The following is a 24595-nucleotide window of genomic DNA, read 5'->3' on the forward strand; positions in this document are numbered from 1 at the left end:
ATTTCTTCCTACCTCCAAAGCACTCTTTCTCAATCTCTTTGCTAGTTCACCTTGTTTTACTGACCACTAAATATTAGAATGTCCCAGGACTTAGTTCTGAGACCTCTTCTCCATTCACATTCAGTACTATACAGAGTTCAACTAGACTTCAAATATTAGCTTTATCTCAGCAATTCTCAAATGTATCTATTTCCAGCCAGATTTTCTCTCCTGAAATCCAGACTTCTCTATCTAACTGCCTATTAGACAACTGCACTTATATGTCTAACAAGTGTCTCAAATTTAACATGACTTATCAAAATGTAACTCCTAATTCTACATTTCCCTCAGAAAGAATCCTACTTTCCCCATTATCACCTCCATCCCTAGAGATGTATAGAACCAAAAAAATAAAAAATAAATAACTTGGAATCTTCTTTAATCTTTCTCTTCCTTTAACACACTGCATCAACAGATGAACAGATAAAGTAGATAGAGACAGACAGACAGACAGACAGAGATACATACAATGGACTATTACTCAGCCATAAAAAAGAATGAAATTCTGCCATTTGCAGCAACATGGGGGGACCTAAGAATATTCTGCTTAGTGAAATAAGTCAGACAGAGAAAGAAATAGTGTCTTTATAAGTGATATCATACTTGTATGTGGAATCTAAAAAATAATAAAAATGAATATCTATGTGAAACAGAAACAGACTCACAGACATAGAAAAAAACTACTGATTATCAGAAGGGAGAGGGAAGGTAAGAGGAACAAATTAGGGTATGGAATTAAGAGATACAAACTACTATGTACAAAACAGGTAAGTAACAAGGATATACTATATAGCACAGGGACTTATAGCCATTATCTTGTAATAACTTTTAATGAATTATAATCTGCAAAAATAATGAATCACTATGCTGTACACCTAAAACTAATACAATATTGTAAATCAACTATAATTCAATTAAGAAAAAAAAACCCACTTCTTATCTTCAGCAATCCTGTCTGTTCTATCTTCAAGATATAACTAGAGGTTAACCACTGTCTGTATCTCCACTGCTATGGCCTTAATCCAAGCCACCATCACCTCTCAGTAAGATTCCTGCAAGAGCCTTCCTGAACTGTCTCTTCCCTCTCTTGTCACCTGGAGTTTACCTTCAACGCATCGCCAGAATGGCTCTGTTAAAATGCCAAATCATGGCATTGTCTGCTCAGAACCCTCTAGAGGCTCCTATGCACAGAATAACATGAATGGGCAGGTCCCATTACCCATACGACCTCACCCCACACCACTTTCTCCCTTCTGTATTCCAGAAGTTCTGGCTACTTGATTTATAATGAGGACACAGCCGTTAATTGTTAACACTTTTAAAGCTTACTTTTCACCACTAACCATGGTGATTTTATTAGTCAGCCTTGCCTTGATTTAAATTTACACGTGCAAATTCTATCAGACAACAAAGAACTTCCACACATCACAGCAGTGTGTCACATTTCATTCTTACTCCTGCTCAGCTGGTAGGTCTGTACTCTATAAACCTGTTTAGGACCTCAGGCTCAAGCCAAGGATTTTAAAGGCAGCGCTTATATAACGATGTTCACGAGACACAGCTTCACAGGAATCCCAGTGGTTTTCACTGCAAAGCAGCCTTCATCAAAGGCACATATGTTCTCATCCAGCACTGACTGCCTCAGTGAAGTGTTCCAGCTGCCAGGACTTCAGAGCAAACACAAACTGAGAAACACCTATAACAGGTTTATCAGCAAAATCCAAACATCACTGTGCTGAGTTCACCGTGGACTACAGAATGCTTTTTATTATAAGATGATAGAACAGGTATTTTAGTCTTGATTGACTTAAAATTAGCCCACAGCACTGAGAGTGGTTTTTCCTTTCACTCCTTTATTACTGACCATTTCTAGTCCTAAGAGGGTAACAGAATCCTGACTTAAAGAAATTGAATATATTTAGGTCTGGCTTCATTCATGATAGTGGTAAATTGTATGCCTTCCTTTAAAGTATAAACCTACATGAAAAGAGGAGACACCCTCCCCCTGACTCATTCTAGCTAATGACACAGTATTTGATCATTTTTACAGTGTTAATCTATATATTTAAAGGGATGGGGAAAGATGCTCTGTTGTGGGCTTCAGGACTGATGCAGTATAAGAGAACACTTGGCTCTAACGAATACAGAGGGAAAGAATGCCAAAGAGAATGACTGAGCAGAGACTGTCATAACAGTATAGGACTTCCAAAGATCAGGGACCACACAGCACATAGCTGAGAAGCCAAGCAGACTTACAGGTTAAGTATACAGATGTTATAGCAATGGATCTCAGATGGGTTTACCAAGAATGGGACATTCCCTACTAACCAAGTAGCTTGAGACAAACGGTAAACAGTGGGAATTTTTAGATCAAGAGCTGTATAAATCTGGATAATAAACAAAGGAAAGTGAAGTAAGTATCAACAGAACTGACAGAACCATGCAAAGAAACAGAAAGTCTCAGCCAATGTGGTCAATATGGTCAGTACATAGGACTGACCACATGTATGTGCCTCGGCCTCCTCTTAAAACTCCACAAAATAATGGTAAATGGATTTTTTTAAACCATGATGCCACAAGGACAAAGAAAATAGGAGAACACACAACAACAACAAAAATTTGAAAGCTAGAAAGCATAGGACAGGTAGTAACTGACCTAGCAGATCCAAGAAAGCTAAATGTTAAACCAGCAGAGGGAAAGCCAAGAACCAACCTGATCTGCACTATAGAACCTCCAAAAATCCCAGGAATTGCTACCACCAGATACCTGGAGCAGAAACTGGAGCAACTGTTGAAAGTCTGTTCAAAAAGTAGATGGATATCCATCTCCCAGATGCCTCCTATAATTCTACAGAGCTGGGCAATTTCCCATTTCATACCTCAACTAAAGACACAAGAAGGTAACCGGACTGGGAAAACAGCAAAAGTTGGGGTAGCATACTGAAATCAGAGGCATTACTTGAAAGTGTACACATAATGTCAAACCCCCAGCTCTATTTCCCCACTCAGCTTCCAGAAAGCTGGAAGCAAGGAATATACTATCCAGACTAAAAATTGGAAAATTCCTCTCTGGGGAAATTGGCAACCCAAAAGAAATGAAGTAAAAATAGTGACGTTGAGTACTCCCCACAAAATAACCCAATCATATCTCCCTATATTAAAGCCACAGTCACAAATCAAGGCATAAAATGAATGCCAGGATTCCTAGATGTCTTCATAAAAAGCCTCCAACATGAGAAACAGACTAAAACCAACAAACCAAAAATCAAATAAAAGGAAACAGAGACTATGTGAGGATATGAAAACTGTATATAAACTGTCTTACATCCTCAGAGAGAAAAGAGATTTTGAGCCCATGAAGCAGAAACAGGATGTTGTAAGAAGAAACACGGAGAGAGCTCAAGAGCTCCTAGAAATTAATATAACCCAGAAGAAATAAAATTCAGTAGAAGGATTAGAAAATGAACTTGAGGAAAGCTTCCAGACCACAGTGAAAAAAGACAAAATTATAGAAAATTGTAGAAAGAGGATAAGAAAATTAGAAAATCAATCCAGAGGGTCCAACTTCCAAATAATAGGAGTTTCAATAAGGAAAATAAAAAGAGGAACTATCAAGAAAATAACCCAAGAAAATTTCCCAGGAGAAAAGAAGAGGTATTTCCAAATGATGAAACATGTCCCTTTATCTTCTAGATTCTTGGTATCTAGAAAAGTGGATGAAAACAGAACCACAGAAAATGACATCACCATAGTATTTCATAATATTGGGACCAAAAGAGATTCTAAAGGTTTCCAGAAAGTTAAAAGAGAGAAAAACATATTATCACAAGCTTCAAGACTTGAATCATCTGACATTAAAAGCCAAAGCAATAAAATCAAAAATAAAGTGGGGCTATATCAAAATAAGAAGCTTCTGCACAGAAAAGGGAACCATCAACAAAATGAAAGGCAACCTATTAAGTGGGAGAAAATATTTGCAATTCATATATCTTTTAAGGAATTAATATTCAAAATATAAAAGAACTCATACAACTCAGTTGCAAAAAAAAATCTGATTTAAAAATGAGCAGAAGATCTGAATAGACAGTTTTCCAAAGAAGACATACAAATGGCCAACAGTTACATGAAAAGATGATCAACATCACTAATGATCAGGGAAATGCAAATTAAAACTACAGTGAGATGTCACCTCACACCAGTTAGAATGGCAAGTACCAGGAACACAAGAAATAACAAATGTTAAAGAGAACGTGGAGAAAAGGGAACCATTGTGCACTATTGATGGGTGTACAATGTAAGTTGGTGCAGCCACTATGGAAAACAGTACAGAGATTTCTCAAAAAAATAAAAATAGAAGTACCAGATTATCCAGCCATTCCACTTCTTGGTATTTAGTTGAAGAAAACAAAAACACTAACTCGGAAAGATACATGCCCCCATATTCATTATAGTAGTTTTTACAATAGGCAAGATGTACAAACAACCTTAGTGTCCACCAATGGACAAATGGAGAAAGAAAATGTAGTATACACATGCAATGGAGTATTATTCAACCATAAAAAGTGAAATCCTGCCACTTGTGACATCATGGCTAGACCTGGAGTGCATCATGCTAAGTGAAATAAGTCAGGCAGAGAAAGACAAATACTGTGTGATCTCACTTATGTGTAGAATCTTAAAAACAAAAACAAAAACAAAAACAGAAACAAGAAAAAAAATCCAAGCTCCAAGCTCATAGGTAGACATAACATATTGGTTGGTGGTTATGAGAGGCAGAGGGCAGTGGCTGGGAGAACTGGGTGAAGGAAATCAAAAGGTACAAATTTCTAATTATAAAATAATTGTCATGGGGATGTAATGTACAGCAAGATGACTACAGTTAATAATACTGTACTGCATATTTGAAAGTTCCTAAGAGAGTAGGTCTTAAAATTTCTCATCACAAGAAATAAAATTTTTTGTAACTAGGTAGGGTGATGGATGTTACCTAGACTTACCATGACGATCATTTTGCAATGTATGCATATATCGAATCATTATGTTGTACACCTGAAACTAATAAAATGTTATATGCCATCATACCTCAGTTTTTAAAATAAAAATTAAAAGACTTGAATCAGTTTCCTGAATAGTTCCACTCAAAACTCAAAGGAGAAATGCCCCAAAATTCTGTCATAAAATCATTTCTAACCTTTAAATCTCTACCTAAATGAACTATCAATTAAGTGTAAGGATAAACAAAAGACATGAACAATCTCAAAAAAAAAAAAGAAAAGAAAACCTTTTGCCCATTCTTTCTCTGGAGGCTACTATTGCAAGAGTTGTTTCTTGAGAACAAATATAGGACACAGGGAGTCCATGAAAGAGGAAAGCAGAGGGGATCCTGAAGCTCACAGGTGAAGCAAGGTGTCAGGGTGAGAGCTGTGGGACAAGGCTCTAGAGACAAGGTCAAAATGATCAGAAGGCTCCAAGAAAGGTGCCACCAAAGACAAGATTTTTGTTTATTTGGTTGTTTTTTGCTTTTTTAAAAAGAGTATTAATATATGAAATTGGCCTTTTATTTTTTTATTGAAGTAGAGTAGTTACAATTTTATGTCAATTTCTGGTGTACAGCATAATGTTTCAGTCATACATACACATACATATATCTGTTCTCATACTCTTTTTCATTATAGGATGTTGATCACTGCCTAACAGGAGCATACTGAGATAAGAGTTACACAACAGAGGAGAGTTTGGAGATGAAATAAAGAGAAGCATGTGGAAAACTAAGGGGAAACAAATTAACAACCATAATTACCCTAAGGAAAACCAAATGTTGCACAGCAAAATAATGATAGATTACTACACAACTCAGACATAGTGTTTGCATAGTCATAATAGTGAAGACAGACTGTTGATTCAATCAAAACCATGATCTAAATATACTGAAAAGACAGAAAATTAGAAACGTATATATGTTATGATATGGTGGTTAAGGGACATGGGGCATTTTCCAAAGATAGAAGTCAATAGGTAATGACTAAAACTGAAAATCCTCTCCAATAATCATGTTGCTTAGAGAAAAAAAAGATAAATATCACCCTCAAAAAAATTTTAAAGTAGTCTCTGGGAAATGGAAAAAGGCATGTAGAAAAGTAAACTACCATTTTTCAAGATAAACCTTAAAGTACTATTTGGCTCTTTATGTGTATGTATTACTTTGATCTAAAAATTAAATTAAAAAAAAAAAACAGGCAGATAATCTGAATTACCTTACAAATTAAATTTAAAAGATGCCAGGAAAACCAGAGGTTCAGAAAATATTCAGGATTTTCTTCCCTTCCTCTGTGAGCCTCGGGTCCTTTCCTGTTTATGTCAGCTGTCTGGTCTGGTACTGTCATATTAGCCAAATCCCATTAGTCACCTTTTTTCTGTCCTCTGGAAATTTCTCTCTAGTGACTAAATTAACAGTTGGAGTCACATTGCTATAGGAAGACTTTCATCAAACATTAAAAGTTACTGAAATTTCTCTTTGGGTGAATGGAAACACTTGTTTCAAGATGCATATTTCTCTAAAATACACTTACATGATTTTGCTTTGTTAGCAAACAAAAACCAAAAAAAAGAATGTTTCTGCTTCTGACCTAATTTGAAACAGTTGTACCCTTATGTTGCCTCTAAGGAATAGAATACTCATCAAATTCTGTCTATGATACAAACATTTATTTCCAAAACATTTAAATTCCCAGGTGATTCTCTTCTACAGGCAATGAAAAGAGAGAGAGAGACTGGGAGTTAGGCAAACTCACACTTATGCCTGAACCCACTCATGACTGAGGACAAGGAGTGTGTGAGGTTTCAGCTGGACGCACGCACACGTATACACACACAGCATTTTTGTCCCTCCAGTTCCTTGTTCTTCCTCATGGTCCCTCTGCTGTCCTCCCACTGAAACAGTGGCAGTCCCTTTTCAAGAGGAATGCAAACACAGCTAAGAACAAAGAAAGCAGCATAGCTTTGAGTTTCAAACTGGACCTTTTTTAAGCCCACAGCCAACACAATAATCTTGAAAGCATAGATTTCCTTTGCAAGCTCCAGGCCCCTGAGACATCAAGTAGCTTTTTCTGTTGTTAGTCTTATTGTACCTTGTTTTTCTTGTTAAATCTTAGCTCTTTTCCCAGAAAACATGGGGTCAGGGGAAGGGGCAGTGAAACACAGGTGGGCAGAATAGAAAAAAATACAGGTGTGGAAAAAAAAAAAACTAAAATAGGTTAAGGGGAAATCTGAAAAAAATAGAGAAGTGTATTATTTTTCCCATCCAGAATTCTGGGACGTGACAGACTTAGAGCGACAGGTACAACTACAGAACAGAAACAGCATCAAAGGGAGCTTTGAATAGTGGAAAAGAGTGAAGTGGGAAGTCACAAACTAAGCGAGCTCTGTTATAGAAAACTGGAGTCAGCCACATCTTCAGATATCTATCTATATCTTCATATATCTATTTAAACCCACCACTAAAAACAGGTCTGGAGAACCAGTGTGGTTTTTCTCTGCTCTGAATTTACATTTCATATATCAAGTACCAAAATCCATTTGTTTGTTTCTAAATTTATTGAGCACCTGTTACGCCCAAGTTATATCAGGGATACAGAGTTGAATCAGATACACAAGCTCCCTGCCTTCCTGGCTCCTGTTTCAGCTGGAGAGAGAAGAAGCAAACATATAAAGAAAGAACTAAAGAATATAATTACAGACCATAACAAAGGGATAATGAGATATAACAGAGAATGGGGATCCTTTAGACAGACTTTGGAAGAAAATTCTCGCAGCAGGAAACAACAGGAAAGGAGCATGAATTATCAACCCTGATTATCTTCCCACCATAGAGCTAGGAAGAAAAAGTATCCTTCTTGAAGTGTCTCTTCCCTCTTGGCATCATCATCTCAGCTACTTCCTGCCCCTGCCTGCCAAACTAAGCGAGCTTAGTTTTTTCTCCAATGTTTTCTCCACTCTCCTCTGACATCTCAGCATCTCTTTTCTCTTCATTGTGACAGTGAGCTAGCTTGAAACTCAGTCTGTGCTGACATGCTGACAGGGGCTAGAGACACACCTTACAGAGAACAAAACAGCATTTTCACAGGGGCCTTCTGGAGGGAAGGACATGCAGAGGGCTCATCAGGCAAAGTGATCAGGGAGGTATCTGAAAGTTGGCTGGCTCCCCATAAATCACTCTGTGTAGGGAGACACTGCTCAGCCTATCAGGAGAGCTGCCTTTGATCTTTCGATAATTTGTTCCCGGTATCACAGTGTTCAATATTTAAGAGACAGACAAAGTATAATGATCCAGCAAAGCAAACAGAGAATAAATAGCCAGAGCAGTGGGAGGGGAACCAGGGAGAGATAAACATCAAAGAAGCTGTGAAAGATGACATTAGTGGAGCCATCTCAAATAGAGCCAGAGCAGCCATTGCAGAGGAGCAGCCTTGCATGTCGGATTTTCTGTACCATTCTAAGAAGTCAGCAAGAGAAACCAGAATATCCTGTCTGTTGAAAAGATAGACATATGAACATTAACCTAGTGCCCACTTCACTGACCAATCACTGAAGTACAAATCTAGCTTTACATCATCTTTTACCAATAAACTCTTCTTAAAAAAGAACTAACCTCGTCTTCCTCTCTTTCGTCTAAGAAAAAATTCAGAGCTCCTCTCCTATAATCAGAACACTATCTGGGTTTCTACCTATATCTGTATACCCCCAATTGTAATTCTTTGATCCCAAATAAACACTTTCGCCTCTTGAACTAGACTACTGATTTTTAGGTTGACAAAGCTGAGGGAGATGTTTCCATATGGTTGAAAGGCGTCTGTGAAATCCAGCAGATGCGCTTTGAGAGGTGGTACAGGAGAAGTCCACTTTCGACAGGTAGTCAATGGACGTAGTAAACAACCTTATGGTTACCAGGGATAGGAGGTGTGAAGGGATTAACTTAGGAATTTGAGATTTACAAAAGTTAGCCACTATATATAAAAATAGATTTTTTAAAAGTTTCTTCTGTACAGCACAGGGAACTATGTTCAATATCTTGTAATAACCTTTTATGAAAATGAATATGTGTATGTATGTGCATGATGGGACATTGTGCTGTACACCAGAAATTGATACATTGTAACTGACTGTACTTTAAAAAAAAATAGGTAGTCAATGGAGATAATAAAGTAAATATACACGCTTTAGGAAGCCTGCTTAAAAAGAGAAGAATTGGTAGATAGTCAATAGTTAAAGAGAGTGCAAAGTTGAGTGTTTTGTTCACATATGTGTATTTTTTTAGGATTGAAGAGACATGAGCATGTTTATGCACTGATGAGAAAGAACAAGTAGAAAGACAGAGAGATGGACAAGATGGAAGAAAGAAGGACAAAAAATTGGAGGAAATAAAACATCAAGAGACAAAACAAACCTACCCACACCCTGGACCACTTCCCAGAACTCTGCGTTCATACACGTAACTGCCCACTTGACATGACAAATAACCATGCACAATTTAGCTTCACAGTTGCTTGCACCAAGAGCCCAAAAGTAAACCCTGACCTCCACTTTCTCTCAAACCCTCATATTCTGTTGGTTCTGACAATTTGTCCAGAATCTAACCAATTCTAACTACCACCACCATCATCTCTCACTTTGACTATTAACCCATCTGCCCTCTTCCATCCTTGTCCCCTAATAGTTCATCTTCCTCACAGCCATTAGATTGATCTTTATAAAACATAAGACAAATCATGCCACTCTTTGGTCCCAAACCTTCAAAAAGTCTTCCCATCTGACTCAGAAGAAGAGTCACTTCTTTGGCCTGCAAGGTTGTGTGTGTTCTACCCACCCCCTCCCTCTCAGCCCCATCATTCCTCTAGCCTGCCTTCTTCAGAGAAGGGTCAGGAACAAAAGGAGTGTGTGTTTGCCATAGTTGCCCTTTCTATTTTGGAGAAATAAAAGCAGGGCCATCTGCTGAGATGAAGGGTGGTCATAGGTTTAGAGAAGTGGGAAGAAGACATATGGAGAGTTGCATAAGAATAGCTGCACAGCAAATGTGAGAGAGAGATGACCTAAAATAAGTAAAGATTCATAAGGTTGTGAACCATGCATTTCAGTGGCAGCTGTTCAAATGGCCATTGCAGCTGGTGCTCAGCAATCCTGAAACAGGAGCAAAAGAGGCAGGTAGATCCAGACTGGGAGTGTTCTAGGGATGATGGGATCTGAAGTGTCAGTGTGTGTAATGATGGGGAGAGGTGTAGGTTATTCTCTGCGTAGGCCCTCCTACGGGGAGGGATTTGGGGGAACACACCTAGTATGAAGGTCCTTTAAGGCCTTTTCTAAGAAAGCTGACAAGAAAACACATAAGCAGCTCAGCATAAGAAAAGTTTCTGAGTCTTGGCTTCCACCCTAAATTCTCATTAAAAGAGTCAGTGCTAGAACTACCTCCTTTGCTAAAGTCTAACTAGAGGCCTGAGTTTAAGTTTCCTTCCCTTACATTCTTTTTAAATCCGTAAGGCTCCCAAATTAGACTTTCACAGATTAAGACTTTTGGGGGTTGTTAAACATAAATTCAGTTTAAAGAAGATAGGATCTAAAAGGGTAGTTCCAGAGCTAGCTTCAGAGAGAATTTCTAAAAGCCTCCAGTATTTCCTGAAAGTCAACTTGGATATAGTTCTCATTCCACAGAAATCTTCTTACCTACACACATAGCCCAAAGGCAGGACCGTGTGCCTGCCACCTGAACTCCAAGGGAGGCCTACCTCAGTGATCACAATTTTTATAAATATTAAATAAATAAGTAGGAAGTAGTCACTGGGTAACCAGTTGGTTTAGAAAGTGTCCCACAGAAAATCCTCTCTTGGAGCATTCCAAAACATTCTTGAATCCATGCATAAAAAAAGGTCTTTGGGGACATTTTTTTAACATGTTCTAAATATATTCATCTACGGATCTGTTAGTCTTCCAACCTGTGAAAAAAATCTAAGTATTTTATCTCCTGCAAAATTTAAATCCTATGTCAACTGATCCTTGATACCTCATATGCAAGGACTCTGAAAGTCCCCAGTGTTTCTCTACATCAGAGCACCACTTCTCCTGCAAAGTAACAGCCTGTCCCAGGCAATATACACATTCATAGAAATCAAAGCTAAATTTACTCTAAGGTCCCAAATCATCCTGTAGTCCTCAGTAAGTGAAATTCTCCCCTGGCTAAAACACCTGTTCTAAGAAAGTGGAATTTCATAAAAACTTCTCTCAAAGTCAATTTTTTGTTTTCTACTTTGTAACATGAAAAGAAACTCCAAGCATATGTAATATGCCTAATAATCCAAATTAAATGTATTTTATTGAACTTGAAAGTTGATTTAGATAAAAGCAACACTGGCAGTGAAAAATACTAAGTATAGCCTACCTGCACTAGGTTAATGGCTGCTGATAAAATTATTTTCCTTCACAAAGAAAAAAAAAAGTTTAGATCTCATAAAGACAAATGCCCCTATGGTTCCCTCCTTTAAACTATCCGATGAAAGTAGTCACAGAAGGTCACCAATGACCTCCTAATGCCAACCAGATCTCCCCTGGCTTGATGTCCATTGTCCTACGGTGCCTCCTTCCTTCTTGAAGTTCTCTCATATGTTATTAGCAACAAATTCTTCTTCTGGAATCATGATTCTTTTTTACCCCTCTGGGTTCTCTTCTTAATTTATCTGGCTCTCCTTCCTCTGGTGTCCACCCTTGGCCAGATTCATTCTGACTTCACCCTGCACACTCTTGACATCAATTACTTTCTCTACAGTATCTCTCAGTGCCTCTTATCTCTGGAACCCAAAGCCATACTTCTGACATCTAACACTTCTAACCTAATGGTTGTCTCCAACAAATGACCTGCAGGACCCTCAAACTCAACGTGTCCAAAGAAAAACAACCCTTTTGCCCCAGTAATACCTGCTCCTTCTTTCTTATCTTAGAAAAGAGCTTTGTCATTCACTTGGCTACACAATTAACCAGAATTAGCCAGAAATCTACAAGTCCTTCCAAACTCTTCCTTCTACCATGTCCCACTCATTTATGTCATCACCATAATAACTTAAAAAAATGTTTCAGGAACTTTATGTACAATCTCTGATTGACTATTTCAAATAACTCTGTGATGTAGGGACTACTATCTCTATTTTATAGTTGACAGTTTAGATATTGGATATAAATTCTTAATAAGTGATTAAAAAAAGACATTGAACCTAGATTTGTCTGACTCCAAAGTCCGTGGTCTTGTCAGAAACTATAGTGTCTATGTGAGGCCATGGGAAATTATGGGCCATGTGTCAAATCTGGCCTGCCACCTGTTTCAAGTTGTATTGGAACACAGCCATTCTCATTCGTTCTTGCGCCATCTATGGCTGCTTTAGCACTACAGAGATGAGTAGTTGCAACAGAGACATTATGGCCTGTGAAGCCTAAGACAGTTACAATCTAGCCCTTTATAGGAAAAAACAAAAGGTGTTGCCAATTCTAAGCGGTACCATCCTCCATCTCCCTACCACCTCAGTTTATGTCTTCCTGGATTACTGCAACAGCCTCCTAACTGGTTTCTCTGCCCACAGCCTCTATCTGTCCCAATCTATCTTCCACACTGAAGAATAAAATTCTTATTTATATCACAACCTTTAGGATAAAAGACAAACTCCTTATCAAGCTATACAAGGCCTTTTGACATCTTGGTTCCTTTCTTCCTCTCTAGCCACAGCTACTTTCCCTTCAAGCCAAAATGCAATACACAGGGTACAGTACGAAGGTCAACCCAGTTCATGCCTATGTTTTTTCACATGGGTTTTCTTTACCCAGAATATACTCAAGGTCTGTCTCGTTTACCTAACTGAGTTCTCTGAGCTCGAGTCACTTCCTCCTAGAAACCGTCCTGGATGCCTCAGGCTGAGCTAGATGAACTTTATTTATTTATTCATTTATTCAACATATGTTTAATGAGCACAACCAACAACTAGACACAATACTTAGTGATAAGCATACGGTGAACAGAACAAACACAGACCCTGTTCTTACAGCTTTACTCTTCCACTCAAGTTCTTTATTGACCTGTTCAAAGCCTTAGTTCTTAGTTCACAGTCTAAAAAGAGATGAGATAAAGATGGAGATGGGGATGGGGATGGAGATGGAGATGAAGATGGAGACAGGGATGGAGATAGAGATGGGGTTAGAGATGAGGATGGGGATGGAGATGGGGACAGGGACATGGATGGGTTTGGAAAGAACTGGAGGGGAGAGACAGAGAGGATTCAGTGATTTTTTTGTCTGACACTCACCATACCACTAACTTATTGAGGGCTGGGAAGTATCTAATTTATCTCCCTAATGCCAGTAACTGCAAGAACACCTGGCACAATGCTGAATGAATTCAATAATTTTGAGTGACACAGGGACACAAGGTAGTTACAGAGAGCAAATCCTTGCAAAGAGGCCAGGCTAGTTAACAGGCAACTGAGAAAATTTCTTGTCATCTGGGAAAACTCGAACTTTATAGAATCTGAGAAGGTTTGTGAAAATGTGACTAGGCATAAAAAGAATCCTGAGTATAAAACAACATTCCTGCAAAAGATACAAGTTCTTTTTGAATAAGAAACAGGGAATAAAGTCCACATCACATTGTCTTTTTCAAACTACTGGACTGCATATCTGAAACTACTACACCATGAAAAAAGGTGCCTATAACCCCGAACTTTGAGCTCCACAAAATGTTTTTCTTCATAGGATACTCAGCTCATTAAAGAAAAGAGAATAAAAGAAAAAGTCTTTTCTACAAGCAAGGGTAAAGCAAATACAAAGAACTGACCCAGTTTCCAAAATAAACCTTAAGCTTAAAGCTCTCTCCATCTGGCCAAAACTAAAACCAGAAATGAAAATCAACATCTTCACACTCCATCTCCTACCTACACCACGGCAAGGGCAAGAAAAAAATCAGCATATAACTTAATCCTGTATCTGTGTCACTAAAGTCTCACATTAAGATTTGTAGAGGAATTTTTTTAACTATTGGAAAAATGTAACAACTCATTTTTAACCCTGCTTAGCTATCTGTGCAGGCCAAACATCCTTCAGAGTCCCCGCCGGGCACTCTCCCTGGGACCCATTCCTATGCCCTGAGGTAAATGCCCTTCAGTCTTCCCAGCTGCCTAACTTTCATCCAGAAAAACACTGCTCCTTCCAAAAGCATTACTTCTTTTCTCTGTAATATTTCCTGGCAGTCTTCCCTCTCAACTCTTTACTGACTATATTCCTACAAGACACATCTTACTATCCATAAAACAAGGTAGGTACCACATATGAAAAGCCCTAAAACTTTTAAGTGACACCTCTTCTTTTTTCATATAAACCTCATCTCCAATAACCAGCCCAATTCTGTGGACAGTGGCAAAACTGAATTAGCAGAATCTTAGATATACATAATGTTAGTACTGGAAGGAACTTTAAAAGTCATTTATTTCAACTCCTGCACTTCACAAATGAAAAAAACTAAAACCTGAAGAGATCCAAAAACCATCCAAGGTTACACAAGCCTTTGTTCCCACCTCATTGTATATTCTCCCAATCTCTTGAGTCTTACCATCTTGTATTTATTTCCTTTTCCTATGGAGAGGGGTAAGGGCAATGCCTCTAATTTCAGCTTGGCTTTTATGTGAACTCCACCGAGGGTGCTAAATGAGCCCATCAACTGGGGAATGTGATATGTGGCGTCAGTCTCCCTTGCACGATGTTGAGTGACCAGTGTGTAACTAAGTGTTCCTCGGTGTCTCTTAACCACCCACATGAAGATTCAAATTTCCCATCAGACATTCCACTGGCAGATGGTCCTCCTGTTGTTCTAAATCTGCTAACCCATTTGCCTGATGCATAATAAAGCATACCAGTCAATTACACAAAGTTCATAGACTGGGCTATCAATCACATCTTATTTACAAATTGTACATTGGCATTATTATGACTGGGCTTCCTTTCTACAAATTAAACTTCAGCAATTTTCATATTTATAGTATTTAGTTTTGCTCTGTTTTACTTTTAAGACTTAGTTTGCATGGCATCCTGCTGGGACAGATTCTGGCTGTCATATACCACCTGAGTCAGGCTGCCTCAACTTAGCAACTAAGCAGGCTACAACGGACAGAGTGAAAAGTGTTTCTAAACAAAATAAATATCTAAATTTCAATCTTACAGTCCTTTGAAATATGCTGTCTACATGTTTACTAATGTCTTTAATATTTTATAGTATATTAAAATAAATCAAAGCAAACAAAACAAATTTATGGTGGACATAAATTATACATGGCAAAGAGTTATTGATAACATTTTTATGTGTCTTTTTTTATAAAATTGTAATAAAAGATGCAAATGTATAGTTTCTTATAATGACTGGATTAAATTAAAATACAATTTATGTGATTATTTAATAATGAAGAAAGAGCTAAGTAAGCACTTGCTTTCTTGATAAATCTTCAAGAGAGGATTCATAAAAATACATTAAGACAAAGAGGATAATTATATCAGAAAATTCCATACACATATTCCTGCTTTATAGCCATCAAACCAAATCATCAGTGTACTAAAGTGCTTTCTGCATAGAGACAAAATTAGTCAACCTGCTAATCTTTGAAACAAAGAAAGCAATAATAAGATTATATGAAAGAAATGGATTAGAAAACATTTCAGGAAGGCATCATTAAGTATTTACTGAGCAAATTAGCAGAGATTACCCACATCTTGGTATTTTTTAAAGAGGTATGGTATTTTCTACAACTGCTGCAGAACTAAACTTCAAAAATACCCTCTTTTACAAAAGCCCTTTAGTGTGAATTTAGTGACTATCGGCAGAGTAGTCAGGTTCATTCATGAATGAAAAGACACAGAGGAATGAGGAGGAGCTGACCGTCCTGGGATAATTATGGCTGCTACAAGAACCATGAAGTTCACTCGAGGCACAGAGCACAACGAAACTGAGAAAAGACAAGTCTGAGGTCGAGAACACATGCTGGTAGACCTACGTGGGAAAGATCCAAACAACCCTTTCAGTTTTGGAATCTGAGCAGGAGGAATCCCCACCTTGAGCAAATGTAGGGACAAAGGATATAAGCCTAGGAAATCCTAAGGCAGCCGGTAAGAGAAACACCCTGGGGTCCTACTGACATAGAAGGGGTGAGGAGGAAACAGAAGACGACTGGGACTGAAGGCAGGACATTGTCATACACCTTGTTTGAAGATTTGCCTGATACCAATAAGGAGAAGTTTAAGACTGTTCCAGGACAGAGTCTACATGCAATTGAGCATCAGGGAGAAAGAACCCAGGAGTCTGAGAGGAAAAGCTATTAGGGAAAGAAGAGAACTCAGGAAAGATCTAGGAACTGGAATTGTTGCTGCTGAAATTTTCAAATTTTGCTAGAAGGCACAAAAATTTCAGATTACTTTCTCCAGAAAAAAATAAGCTATAATTTACAAGTTGTGACTATTTTTCTCAACAGAAAAGAGGAAGTTGGTGTCTCTCTTAAATCTGTGACAAAACATCTTTCTCAGTTCTTGAGTTACTAGGTTATCATTGCTGTTTCTCAAACAGCCAGCACAGAATGACAAGAACACTAGCACAACTGAAAGCATGAAACTGTTTTCGATCTCCCTCTTCCCTTATTCTCCTTTTCCATCACACACACACACACACACACACAATTAAATCCCTGATTAGGTCTATAGCTGAAAACATATATTGGGTTCTGGGAACACTGGTGGTTTGTTTTTGTTTGTTTTCCTTGGTGTGATAGCAGGAAAAAAATGATACCAAGATTACAAACAGCTGCAATAGCCAAATTTGGCTGATATTTGTGCATGTGTGTCTAATAAGTTTTGGAATTGTGAGAAGTTACTGTAACACTTCATGGGTCCTAACAGTTTTCTACCATCTTCTTGAGTTGTTATGAAGGAAACATGCCATGAAATTACTAAAGACCCAAGGACTAAGAAGAAAATCAAAAGGCATCTCCTTGGAACACTGGCTGTAGAAGCTACATTTGTTCAGAGGCATAAAAAGAAAACCAAAGTCAACAGGTAAAAAGATGTCAGAAATTGCTTTATAACAGAAAACAACTATTCAGGTATTGAAAGGAGATGGCAGAAACTCAGTAAGGAAAGGGATCGACTTTAAGACCAGATCTTCATCTGGAAACCAAAACAGGAACTGAAGAAGAGAGGAGAAAGACATTTTGATGTAGCAATATAATTGGTCATACCTGAAGCAGAGAAGAATGGGGCCAACTCTGAACTAAAAAACTCAACTGAATCTATGTGAAAATGTCCAGTGTAAGTAGAGTCAGGTAAAAAGTGGTGGGAGAAAGTGTTGTTGGTGCTTCTACTGACTAGCCCCTCAGAACTTGTTATCCAGCCCTGTGAGAGGGTTAAAGTTGGGGCAGTCCAGCTAAGGGAGCTACTACACTATCAAAGACAGACAGGACAGGTGAGCTCACCCCAGGTTCCTCTCACAAAGGAACCAAGGCTACAATTTGAAGAGTGTGCACTTTTCTGGCGTATTTTCATCAAAGACATAACTGGAATAGATTCAAGGACAGGAGATCCTCATTATGATCATCAGAGACATCTCCAGCTTCATTCATTCATATGACAAATTGATATTGAGCATGGTGTTAAGAATTGTTTAGAAGTTGGGTATATAAAAGCAAAAAAGACAGAGAACGGCCTCCAAACTGTCATGGAGTTTACATTCTGAAGAAAAGAAAAACAGAGTAAACATGGCTTCAGGTCTTGGTAGATACAAGGAAGAAAAAGGTTAAAGGGCAGAGAATAAGGGTGAGTGGCATTGGGGTGGCTTTTTATAGTAGGGTAGCATTGGGAAGAATTTCCAAAGAAGTGATTTGAGTGGAGACCTTCATGAATTCAGGGCATGAGTCAGGGGACGGTGTTATAAGCAGTGGGAAAAGCAAGTACAAGAAACCCGAGACAGAACTGCTTTTGTACAGAGCATTCTGTTTGTACTGGATGGAGTAGAGTATGTGGCAATGGTAGGAAGTGAAGTGGGTTAAGGCAGGCAAGGGTCAGACCATTTAGGCTTTGATTAAAGGGGCAGGGTATCTGGATTTTATTTTACGTGCAGTATAAAACATCAGAAGGCTTTGAGAAGAAGAATGGTGTGATCTTAGTACCTTCTGGATAGAGACTGTGGGGCGAGAGTGACAACAAAAGGAGCATATAGGAGACTACTGCAAGTCCGGGCCAGTGATGGTGCTGAGCTGGTCTTGGGTGGTAAACTACGGAAGTGCAGAGAAATAATCAAATGCATTTTGAAGGTAAAGCCAACAAGACTTGTTACAAATAAATGTAATACATGAGAAAAACAAGAATCTTGGGTAATTCCCAGGTTTGGGGCCTGAGAAACAAAGTGAATAATGGTGTCCTTTAACTCCACATAGATTTTATTTTTCCATTATTCTTTTGTTGAAAAAATCAAACTATGCTAGTATGTTCACTCTGAAAACAATTAGACAATTTCTTAAAAAAAAAAAAAAAAAACAGTTACTACATGTTCCAGAAATCTCCTTCCTGGGTATTTATCCCAGAGAACTGAAATCTTATGTCCAGAAACAAACAAAAAAAAACTATACACAAATGTCCATGGCAGGCTTACTGTAACAGTCAAAACCTGGAAATAATCAAAATGCCCTTTAATAGATGAATGGTTAAATAGAAGTATATTCAAACTGTGAAATACTACTCAACAATAAACAGGAACAAAGTATCATTACACTTAACAACTTGGATGGATTTCAAGGGAATTATGCTAAGTGGAAAAGGCCAGTCTCAAAAGGTCACATTTTGCACCATTCCATCTATACAATATTCTCAAAGTCAAAAAATTATATAGGTGAAGAATAGATCAGTAGTTGCCAGGGTGAGGGAGGCTTAGGGGAAGGAGCAAGTAAAGAGGTATAACACGAGGGAGATCTCTTTGGTGATGAAACAATTCTGTATCTTGATTTCAGTGGTAGTTACAAAATCTACACACGTGATAAAACAGCACAGAACTATACATGCACATTGTACCAATGCCAACGTTGTTCTGATACTAGTTATAGAAGATAAGACTATTGGAGGAAACTAGGGGAAGGACACATCCTCATATACTAACCTTGCAACTTCCAGTGAACCTATAATTACTTCAGAATAATTTTTTAACCTAACTATGCTCAAGTATAAGGCAAAATGCATTATATAAATATTAAAAGTAGTACGGTAGTAAATACTGCATCTGACAAAATGTTGTCTTCTGAATTTACAAAGCACCTTTTTTGCCAATGTATCTTACCACTTTTGGTGTGTAGGCAGCAGTTTAATTCAGAGCGCATCAGGATCTCTTTGTATGTAAGAACATTTTCCTCCTAAAAGCCTCTGGAGCAAACAGCACTTGGAATTCATTCTCTCTGTTACCTCTAAACAGCAAAGAGAGCCTGTGTGTTCTTGTTTCTGTACCTGTACAAAGGAGTACAGAGGTAGGAAGGAGTAGGGAGGGAGGAAGGCTGACCAACTGTTAACATCGGTGCTTCAACAGCTTGCAAACTTCAGGACTCTGGTTATTACCTTGCTCAGGCCCAGGACATTGACCTTTCACGGGCCAGCTGACACTCTTGGACTCTTAACATTTTTCCCACTGGTGTAAAAATATAAAAATTATCTGACGTTGAATCTCAAAAAGGATGGCTCAGACCAAAAACCAGTGACCAGGACCCTGAGGCTTAACAGGTGCTAACAGCACTAATCACATCTCCCATATGATGGTCTTAAGGTTACTCTGGGTATCAGAACTAGGCTTGGATAAATCATCTAAGTCAACATAAAGGTGTGGAATGCAGTGAAGTCCCCCTCAAAATCTTTTAAAACAACTTCTTTGGCATGTTTTTCCTTAATGTTCTGGTCTTCTGCATCATCTAGCCTCAGTCTGAGTGTACAACACAGTCTTTCACTCATTTAGGGAGCGTTCTACTCCCAGGAACACCATCAAGACACCTATACTCAGGTATACAGCTACATCCTAGACACTTCCGTCATTGCTGAATGAGCTTATATTTACTAATCCTTTCATTCTCTAGGACTAGCATATATATTCAACCTAGAATTTTATAATGGAGACTAGATACTTAAACCTCTTACTAGTCCTAATTGTAAAAACCCACAGAAAACTGTATCCTGAGATCAACTTTAATTCAGGAATTCAATTGTTAACTCAAACATTTCCTAAACAGGGTATCTCATGTCAGATCCTGTCTGCTTTTTCAGAATTCAATGGATTGCCAACAAAACCTATAGAACATGCTAGGTGCTGCCTTTCTAGATGTTGGTCTCCTTTTGGAAATAGCTCTGTCAAGTACAATGCTATGAACAGAATTAAAGAGTTCTTATTCTGATTTTCGTATCACTCTATCCACACTGTTTTACACGTGTTAATATGTTCAAAAAAGTAAAATATATTATTTCACATTTTCATTTTCTGAGGCTGGATAAAAATTAAACCAATGTAAATAATGTGGATTAAACACCTTTTTGAAGACAAAATAGTTTCATTTCACTCCTGTCAGAAACTGGAACCTGGAGAACCGCCAGCAACAATAATTTTAAAATATTATAAAAGATACTTACAGCCAACCATCATCATGGCCACCGAAAACATCTTCTCCACATCTGTAGTAGGAGCTATATTTCCAAATCCTATGGTTGTAAGGCTTGTCATGGTAAAGTAGAGAGAGGACACGTATAGTGAATCCTTGCTGGGTCCTCCTTCCCATATCCCTGCACTGGCATTGTATCGATACGGAGTCCCAATGCTCAAGGCCAGCTGGTAGAGCCAACTGTCTATCTGGATGGTGTTGGTGACTTCATCAATGACCTCGTAGTCCCCAATGCTGTACCATATGCAGGCCAGCCAGTGAGCAACTAGTCCAAACACACAAACCAGCAGCACAAGGACCGCTGCTCCATACTCTAGGTAATGGTCCAATTTCCTAGCCACACGGCCCAGTCGCAAGAGACGCACCACTTTTAAAGAACTGAAGAGACTGCTGATACCCTGAATGAAAGAAAAGAAATGACAGAACACTTTCAGAAAAGAGAAGGCTGGGGAAACAAGACAATGGCTCACCTTCATGAATTCAATCACCATTTATACACTAAGCACACACACATAATACAGTTCTGACTTTAAGTCAATTTAAAAAAAAAAGCTGAAGTGATAAAGAAACTTTTTAAAATGCAGATTCCTTCCCACCAACAAATAAGACATTTGTGAATTATTAGATTAAAAACTTTTCATTAGCTAAGGAAGACCCAGTTTATGTTCGTAAGTGCAGTATAAATAGCACCAAAGGAGAAAATGGCTCAAATGCAAATTACACAGAGTTTAGAAAAGGGGTGATGAATTCAGACTTTTTATTTCTGTTTTCTATAAGACTTTTCCTCTACCCTAAAAGATTTAATTTTATTTCTTACTTTATAAAAGCTATGAGCAACAAAACTTCTGGAAAAGGAATCCTAGTTTTACTGTGAAGCAAACAGGGGATATTCTGTACATAGAAGGAGAAAAAGCAAATGTCATTGCTGGCTCCCCACCTCCTGCCACAGTTATGATAAGCATTAAATTTGTAAAGCTGTGGAAATGTGAAGAGTTGGACCTAGAATGGTTACATACCTACAAAGTCCTATCATCCTCCAGGAACAGTCACAGAAAAGAATACGATAAGGGAACAGCAGCAAGAAAATTCACATTTTGTTGAGAAGCTTAAAACACCAAATATAGCATTACCCAAATGGAAACATAGCATAGACTTTATTCAATCAACAAAGGCCCCACAGTTACTTTCTTGGAAGCATGTAATAAGCCACCCAGGGAGAGAGGATAAAGGCATCCCTGATGCAGGAGGGGAAGACAGGCAGTGATCCAGGACGCCTCTCATCTGATCATCACCTCCTGGAGTCCATGACTTCCTTCCTTACCGCTAACTGTCTCCCAGCGGGGAGACAAGGAATCCAACGTAACTTACTCTGAGCTTAATTGTGATCAAACTGGAGGAACTGGGAGGTATAGTGAAACAGATATACCATTAATGAGACTCTAATTATGGCACTGTAAAGTCGTTCACAGTTCCAGTGAAATAGGTTACAAATGCATTTGGTGACACTGTATATGGTAGTATATAGCTGAAATTTTGCAAAATAAAAATTTGAAATAGAGAGAGAAAACAAAGAGAAGTAGAAACAAGAGGTCTTGTGGAAGTAAAAGAGGAGCAGGAGCATTCTGACAGTTTTCTGCCTCAGCCTCGGTATCCTGGCTATTTTGATTCCTGCTCTCAAACAGTGCAGCAGGCGTGCAGCCTTCAATCGATTTTCGTTTCACTTGAACACTTGGAGAGGTGGGGAGCAATACTGAACTTCAGACAGTTCAAAAGAGTGGCATTAATAAAATTCAGAAAATGAACTGGCACAATTCAATGACATGAGATGTTGAGAAGAAGATTCAAGGCAGTTTGGAAGTTCTCAAAAAAGGAACTATGTAATCATGAACAAGAAAGACAAAAATAAGTATTTATTGAACGTGTCTATACAGCAGGCTCTGAGTTCGGCACTAGGGACATTAAGACAAATACGCCTTGCTTCTGCTCTAAAGAAATCCATAATCAAAATGCATTAGAAACTCAAATAGGGTTAAATTTAAAAAAGAAAACAGCATTGCTGTAGGTGTTGTTTTCCACTTAGCTCCAATTTTTAAAGGAACTGTGGTACTTCTGTTTAAATACCGCAGAGAAAAATTATTTCTACCTAAATTGTTTTCTCTAAAAACAACTAGAAACAAAGAAGAGAAAACAGAGGAAAACTTTATCTCTATCCAAACTAAAAAATAGTCACAACCCTCAACCAAAATGCAGAGAATCAAGACTTACTAGAATTAGGCCCAACTAGAGGGAGGAAACACTCCCCTGACCTCTGATGTAGGCAGGTTTCTCCAAAAGGAGGTGTTCCACCTTGAGGGGCACCTGCTCTGACCGCTACTTAATCACCATTTTCTACAGCCATGTCTAACATTATTCAAATGTTACAAAATATTTTATAAGCATTCTAAACTCTGTTTGTTATGGGTTCTGTAACAACACTTTCTCCTAGATTTTAGCCAACTCCCCAACTGACATCTCTTTTAAAATCATTGTCTGGGGCTAACCTTATCCATGCTTCTATTACATGCTGGGATTGTCATCAGGATTACCGTCAGTCTCTTTAGTTGATTTACTGTGTGTCCAGGTTTCAACTGACTTCTGTATACAGAGGATTCACAGGTCTACTTCTTAGCACAAAGCCCTTTCCTGAGTTCCTGTTACAGAAGCCAAATACCTGCTGTCCATTTCCATTTAGATAACCCATGAGTGTTCAAAGGTAAGACGTCCCAAAGGGAATCCCTCGTGTCTCCTGAGTCAGTTCTCCATCTCCTACTCTCAAGAACAACGTCATTATGAACCCGGTCTCTCAGACCTGGGGCTGAGCCCCCTCTTCCTGCCACGTCCACCCAGTTATCAAGCCCTGAGGCTCTCATCATTCAAAGTGCCCAAGTAAGTTTTTAATCTGAATAAATTTCTCAAAAATTTCCCTTCTTTCCTCTTCCCAAGGCCACACCTTGGTCACGACTTCATGTTTTTTTCTCACTTGCGTGGCAGCAATAGCCTCTCCGTCAGCCTCTCTACCCTATTCTCACTCCCTGTAATTTGCTGATCACACTGTATAAGCTACCAGTCTGGTATTTTTTTTCTTTACATCATGTATGTCTAATCATGTCCCTCTCATCTAAAGTCTCTAATGTTAGCTCATTACCTATAGGATTAGGTATTCACTCCCTACTATGACGTGAAAAGCCCTTCAAAACCCAGTATCCGCCTGTCTGGTCAGGATCACTCGCTCCCACCAATTCCTCCTCGTGGTCTCTACGCTCCAGCCACACACAGCTCCCAGAGTGCCCATGCTGTTTCATGCCACAATACAGGTTGTCCCCTCTGCTTAAAGCACTTTTCCCTCTCACTCTCTGAAGGGCTAGGCTCTTACTTATAGTTTATGACAAACACTCTCTTCTCCTGTGCAGTTCCTTATCTTCCCCTCCCCCACCATCTTCATTGCCATCCCCTCACCCTCTTCCCCCACTGTGAAAGTTAGGTGTCCTTCCTATCTCTAGGGTTATCACACACTCTTTGTCCATCTCTTTTACAACAATTATCATAATAACACTTTATTACAAGTCTCTGTTTGCATGCATGGCATCCCAGGAAACTAAACCCCCGGAGGAATATACCTAGTAAGTTACAAAGCTTGGCATACAGTAATATGTTAAGCTGTCAATACAGTCAACAAATGAATGAAAAAATCTTTTACAACACAAGTAAATGTAAGTGGGGTGAATCTGTGTGTGGGGTGATGGGGAGGGCAGGGAGCGCAGTTAATAATCCTATGTGGT

The 24595-nt window shown here is 38.6% G+C and overlaps 1 protein-coding gene across 1 annotated transcript in view; it reads right to left on the bottom strand.

Moving 5' to 3' along the window:
- The window catches only part of KCNH5 (potassium voltage-gated channel subfamily H member 5), a 271218-nt gene that overhangs the window by 171462 nt on the left and 75161 nt on the right, over nt 1-24595 (bottom strand). Inside the window, exon 7 of the mRNA XM_010976670.3 lies at nt 20749-21175. Coding sequence (XP_010974972.1) covers nt 20749-21175 — 427 coding nt within the window. The remainder of the gene's footprint in view (nt 1-20748; nt 21176-24595) is intronic.

The sequence above is a fragment of the Camelus dromedarius genome, chromosome 5, assembly GCF_036321535.1.
Source record: "Camelus dromedarius isolate mCamDro1 chromosome 5, mCamDro1.pat, whole genome shotgun sequence".
NCBI classification, from domain to species: domain Eukaryota; kingdom Metazoa; phylum Chordata; class Mammalia; order Artiodactyla; family Camelidae; genus Camelus; species Camelus dromedarius.